The sequence below is a fragment of the Electrophorus electricus genome, chromosome 9 (genome assembly GCF_013358815.1).
Source record: "Electrophorus electricus isolate fEleEle1 chromosome 9, fEleEle1.pri, whole genome shotgun sequence".
NCBI lineage: Eukaryota > Metazoa > Chordata > Actinopteri > Gymnotiformes > Gymnotidae > Electrophorus > Electrophorus electricus.
Window position 1 is genome coordinate 21,434,658 of NC_049543.1, and position 6,347 is coordinate 21,441,004.

Here is a 6,347-nt window from a genome sequence, read left to right on the forward strand (position 1 = left end):
CTGCAGATGACAACCCAACACTACCTCAATGAAAAGCTTTCGAACATTAATTTCATGCAAGCAGTTCCTGAGCCCAGAGGATTCAAACTTTAGGTGTGACGAACCAGGAGACAGTTAAGTCCTGCTCTTGCTCTGGAATACCCAATTCAACCCTGCAACGGCACGCCAACCAGTTAAAACAAGTCAGAAAGACAGGAAGGAGTAAGCTTTGCACAACTGTGGCATTCTTCTTTTTTTTTTTTGCAGCACTATTACAGGATCGGCTGACCCCAGACAGAACATGCTCAGCTGGACAGCACATGTACTTAAATACTTCTCATGTGAAGAGCATAGTTTAAAGAAAACGCCACATAAGGGATCTAAACCAACTTGTGGCATTAACTAAGCGGCAAAATGGGTTACCACTGAGGTGGTCAAAACTAAACTAGGAATTGCCATCACAATCCATCTCTTTTAACGACCAACCATGATGTAGAGGTTCATTAATCAACAGAGCTCTAGTAAACCTCTCCTGTCTCTTTCTGGTTCCCCTTCACCTTCAAGCGATCATTTTCGAGTGAAATCTGCATCGCTTTTTCATTGTGGCCTCTCCGAGAACAGCACAATTAGTTTCAGATTTATTACAGAGAAAAATATCCTTTTAATTTCAAATACCCACCAGATTGGTTTCTGCGGATGTTTATTCCCCTGGGAGGTTGCAGCACTTGGAATCAGGAAGTAGGCCTAATTACACTGACTCCTGCTTTATGGGGTCAAAGGTGATCTCTGCAAAATTACAGCAAAACTGCACAAAAGCGATGTGATGGCATGCTGTTTATCTGAGCCCTGTTAAGAGAGAAAGATATGGTTTAAAGGTTCATTAATTCAATTTTCCAATGAGTCTTCTTCTTGTTAAAGCCACTTTGTGACACCTAGTGGCCTAGATGCTTCCGATATTATGTGCTAAACCTATTTTGAACACAGCCACCTCCTTGTGAGGGACACGCTCTGTGGAATTTTTGGTTCATTTGAGGACTATAAAGCAATTTGATGTTAAAAAAACAACAACAACAAAGTGCAACTCACATGACATGTTTTCTATAATAATATCCACCAATATTCTTTACTAAGTCTTGGTAGTAAAAATGACTTATTGCTCCTTTAAGTTAATATAAGACAAGTCATTGGCACTGGTAAGCGGACCGACGTGGGTTGTACAAGACCAGATAATGATCTCCATCAATCACTTTTCCATCTCCCTTGTGATCAAGCTGAATTAAAGCCAAAGTAAATGCTAAAACCTTCACATCCATGATTCAGCCTGCGCCTCTTTTGGCATCATTAGATGGAGACACTCGTGTATTCGGAAAAAAACATGAATATTCTCTGAGAAACATCACAAGGACTGCTTACGGATTTTCGTAACCAAGATAAAAAGCTTTAAAAAAAACACACACACACACACACACACACATATCAAGTGTGACAGAGCACCGGATTAACTTTTTAAAGTTAAAGTAATCCGTATCTCTCAGTTCACCATGAACGCCTGACGTCGCCTTTCCGGCGTTGACCCTGGTTTCACAGCAGAGGAATGTTTCTGTACAACTGCTGTGCAATCGCACCCTCTAGTGGTATGTAATCGTAGTTCACCAAAAAGGTAATTGAAGATGCATTAAATTTATCGGGAGAAAACAGAGGCTCTTAATCAGTTTTGGCCAGATCAAAGGAAGGGCATAGCCCAACTCATCATGAAACTTCTCTTTACCACTGTATAATACTCCATACTTTGGGTCTTTAAAACATTACATTTTCCTAATGGGTCACTGTATGACTAATTTGGATTTCACTTTTAAAAGCACCCGGCTACAAAATCTTTGTAGGCTTTACTATATATTGTCTGCCGTTTGTCCAAAACATGCAATTGATCCGTCATATATGACACAAATCTGAATATGACTTTTGCAGTAACCAAACATAACCCTACACGTAATTTACACCTACAATCTTAACCAACCACACCCTGCATCCAACCCTACAACCACCTCTAAACTCAACAAAATCACTCAACCCACCTCTAACTGTAAACAGCCTTTTCCAGAAAGACAGGTTATGCAGTATGACTCTCTTCCCACAAGACTTTATCATAAAAAGGCATTTTCCTCCCCAGCTCATGGATGACAGCAAACCTAAAGCATATGACCACTGTATTACATTTTTAACAGTATATTGTAACATGGCCCTTAATGAATCTATCTGCAGGGCTTACATTGTACACAAAGAACTGTGCACGCGTGGTTAGGACCATTTATCCACATTCATCCAGGTTTTACATCCTTAAGTGGGTCAGTTTGCCTAGGTGTGGTGACTATCTTGTCTCTGGATTGGTGCAAACACAGTCCAACAACATTCAATAAACAAGGCCTGTTCTGCAAAATAAATAAAAGGTGGTTACAAAGCAAAACAAAGTAACTGGAACAACCCCAAGGTCAAAGGTTGTATGATGCCAGTCACCCATGCCCTCTGAGCTGTTTAATGATATTTGACGTGTGCTGGGTGCACATCCAGAGTAGAAACACGCAAGGAAACAAACACGATGTTGCGAAGAGCAATGAAATAAATGTCTCCTACACATGGTGATGATCAGTATGTTTTATTGAAGCACTGAAAAAGCAGCAGTGATGCTGCCAGTTTGTTTTGTTATAATCTTCCAACCTTCTTGTTGTCTCCTCAACAATGTAAAACCGCTTCCATCATACTGTATCCAGGTACTTAAAACAATCAGGAGCCACATTTGGTTCCTTTTCTAAGAAAGTGATGAGCCAATATGGCTGCATATATTCCTTGGACATAACTGTACAACTTGTAGCCAATATGGCCTTGCAAATTCTTCTCTGCTTAGAGCCAAAATGGCTGCCAGATCCCCTGCCCACCCACTGAGTTAATATCTTATTTCTTGTGCTCATTGGCCTTCATCAGAGCCTTAATGGCTCTTGCTCTCATCTCCAGCTCCAGCAGCGCTAGCTGCTGTGCCGAGGGCACTGCTGTTGTGGCTGCAGGAAGAGGAAGTGATGTGGGAGCTGTTTCTATGGCGACTGGCTGCAACAGCCCCTCCAGCTTGCTGGAAGTGGGTGTGGTCAGTGCCAAGATCTCACTGACACTCTTGTCAATGTCATGCTGAAGCTCCAGCTTTGGCTCAGCTGACTGGCTGCCTGGTTCATGAGCTGGAGCAGCAACAGGAGGGTTCGTTGCCATGGTAGTAGGGACTTCCTCTTCCAAAGGCTTGTTGTCTTTGTGACCCTCAATGTCACTGTCATCCATGTCTGCATTGATGCTTAGAACATCACTGTCGTCTCCAGATCCACCTACTTGCACAGAATCCAGAACTCATCTTGAAGCACGATTCAGTAGTTATGTATGGCATCAGACAGAAAAAAGTATAATCCAGACATAAAACATTTTCCAACAACCTGGATGCATAAAGCAGCTACAACTCATTTAAAATAAGTGCAACTTTCATGACTTTATTGACTCTGGTTTGTGCCGAATGCTTCCCCCCCCCCCATTACCTTGTTTGTCCTCTGCTTCAGTAGCCTCTTTCACAGAGGAGGTGGAATCCACATTATTGTCCTGCCTAGACAGCACATTTGAAAATCAACTATAGATGATTCCCATCCACAGGAATCAAGAGAAAAATCAGGTAAAAAGAAACTGACTTCATGCTTCATACAGACATGACTTCTGTGCGTATCTGTGAAAGCTACAGCCCCATTAGAGAACATCTCCAGACCAGACGGATGGGCAGAGAGACAGAAAAAGCATCCGGACTTACTGACTCTCAGCTGAATTCCTTTTAGCCGCAGTCTCTTTGGTTTCAGAATTAGCAGTCAACTCTTCACCTTTGAAAGTAAATAAGACAGAGCTAGTCAATCAATTTCCACCTGCAGTGTCCCAATCAAAAATGCAAAATAAACAAAAAACACACAAACGTCACTGCAGTAAACAGCTGTATTTCATCAACACTGACTCCAGTATGCAGGCTGAGTCTGGGAGCACCTGGGTAACCTCTCTCTGAGTGCAACGTTACCTGCAATCTCCAATATCCTGAACTGATTCATTTTATTTTGGCTTTTATGCAGACAGTTTTGCAAGAGAGGTGGGCTGAAAATAAGAGTCTGATTTACCTTCCAATATCTGAAGCAGACCGCGAGAGTTAAATAACAATGTGAGTCTGATTACCCTCAAGTATCTGAAGCAGATTGCTCTCAGACAGCTGCTGCAGCTGATCCCAACACAATGTCCTGATCTCTGCAAATGAGCTGTCCTGCAATGAAAAAAACCCAACAACAAACATTATCAGAGAATAGGAACAACTGGAAGAGTTGCAGCTCAGTGGTTAAGGTACTTGGCTAGTAATCATGAAGGTTGCCAGTTCAAGCTCCAGCACTGCTGCTTTGTCACTGTTGGGCCCCTGAGCAAGACCTTTAACCCTCGATCGCTCGTATTGTACTCGTACATAATTTTAGGTCGCCTTTTTTTGGATAAAAGCGTCACCCAAATTGGGCAGCCCTGGATCAGACAAGAGGGCGCTGCAATGAAGTGAAATACACGCTGACCTTGAGCTCGTCCGGAAGCATCTTTCTCAGTTTGCTTTCCCCGAGCACGCGGAAGCACTGTTCCAGCATCTCGTGGCGGTCCGCCGCGTACGCGCCGATCGGTTTCAGCGGCACGCTCAGGTCCAGTCCGCCCTCCTCGACGTCGCTCGGCGCTGCCGTGGCCTGCCCCGCATTCTCAGCCTCCCCTTTACGGTCCTTCAACGACACACACACACACACACACACACACACACACACACACACACACACATATACACACATATACACACACACACACACACACACACACACACACACACACACAGAGAAATAAATAAATAAATAAATACACACAGTTAAGAGGCGGCTACGCAGACCGACGTGTTGGAGCGAGACTATTGACGTGGCGTCTATTGACCGTTTGTTGGACGGATTAAACGGACAATCGCCACGTCGATTTAAAATGTTATTGGTTTTTTTTCCATTTCTGATGTGAATTATAAGGCGTTTATCCTAACCTAACCGTCCTGGCCTTCTTAGCCAGACCAGATAAGGCAGCTCCCGAGCTACAAATCAGCGGATGTTGATGTTAGCCATAGCAAAGACAATCAAAAGAAATAGTCGGACCGGTTGATTATGTTTCCTTTTCGTTTTCGCACCTCCACGCTGGATTCGGTGCTTCTCCTCTTTCCGTCCCCGTCAGAAGGATCTCGGTGAGCGTGTTTTCTTTTCTTTTCTTTCGAGGACTTCTTTCCCTGCATCCTTCCGCGTTTTAACCGTTAGTTCGTTTAGCCGAAACAAGCTCGACGGTTAAGACGGAGCCCTGCGTGCCGACGGGCGCGTGCGGATCACGTCACGGCAACCTCGTCACCTTGGCGCGTGCGTGGGAGGGAGGTCCGGTGGTTTCAAGACGAAAAAGAAAATCCCAAAACAAAAAAACGAGGCTTAAACGATGTCGAACCAATCGGCCTGCGGGCTGTAGTCGTGTTATTGGCGAGCACGGAGGCGTTTTCACCTGCGGCTTGTTTTTATGCCTAATAAATAACTGATACACAAATAACTGATAAATCAATAACTGATAAATCAATAACTGATGAGCTGATTTGTAGACTTCAAGTCAGGTCGCGTCCACAGACGTTGGTTAAAGTCGCACGGTAAATGTTGAATATTTGTGATCGATGCAACGAAATGTTCTGTGATTTGACTTTTCTGCGACCATACGAATTGGGCTACAATAAATGCGAAGAATAATAGCCCTGCTGGATAGGAGGCATGCAAGATGACAGAAACGGAAAGGTCTCTGCGTGTGGGGAGTTCACAAGCATGCGCTTTTAGTCCGTTAACTTGTCTGCTTATGTCACTGACTTAACGGGAGTTTAGTTGATTGTAGCTTTTCGCGTTTTAATGAACAGCCTATTCTGGACAATGGGACGTACCTCCGTGTTTGTTCATGCTATGATAGTAAAGCCTCGGGAATTAACACATACATACATACATACATACATACATACATACATACATTATACACACACATATGTGTGTGTGGAATATATATGTTATACACACACACACACACACACACACACACACACACACACACACACACATATATATGTGTGTGTGTGTGTGTGTGTATGTGTGTGTTTGTTCCTCACGTTTAGTTACTATGACCTGACTGACCATAGGCAGTTCTTATTTCTATCGAGAGTTAAATAATGACGCGGAGTGTCAAATTAGTCTGTTTAGTCATTTACAGCCATTTACAGCAGACTT

The 6,347-nt window shown here is 43.4% G+C and overlaps 1 protein-coding gene across 2 annotated transcripts; it reads right to left on the reverse strand.

The window, feature by feature from the left end:
• Positions 1 to 2,616: 2,616 nt before the first annotated feature.
• On the reverse strand, positions 2,617 to 5,431 carry LOC113591683 (caspase activity and apoptosis inhibitor 1). Of its 2 annotated transcripts, none has more exons than XM_027032296.2 (6): positions 5,234 to 5,431; positions 4,596 to 4,790; positions 4,219 to 4,303; positions 3,812 to 3,878; positions 3,549 to 3,613; positions 2,617 to 3,344 (listed from the first exon to the last, which is right to left on the reverse strand). In XM_027032296.2, exons 1-6 carry the CDS (start codon positions 5,333 to 5,335, stop codon positions 2,929 to 2,931), a joined length of 930 nt encoding a protein of 309 aa, XP_026888097.2. In that variant the 5' UTR covers positions 5,336 to 5,431; the 3' UTR covers positions 2,617 to 2,928. The 2 variants fall into 2 exon arrangements, with proteins under 2 accessions (XP_026888097.2, XP_026888096.2); XM_027032295.2 differs by having other exon boundaries at positions 2,617 to 3,347.
• Positions 5,432 to 6,347: the final 916 nt, after the last annotated feature.

Bases quoted from the DNA above. Each gene is read 5' to 3' on its own strand.
- LOC113591683 (XM_027032295.2), bottom strand. From the start codon at position 5,335: ATGCAGGGAAAGAAGTCCTCGAAAGAAAAGAAAAGAAAACACGCTCAC. The intron at 4,304-4,595 runs GTCAGCGTGTAT...TTTTCATTGCAG, and splicing joins TGCTTCCGGACGAGCTCAAG to GACAGCTCATTTGCAGAGAT. The intron at 3,348-3,548 runs GTAATGGGGGGG...ATTCTGTGCAAG, and splicing joins TGAAGCAGAGGACAAACAAG to TAGGTGGATCTGGAGACGAC.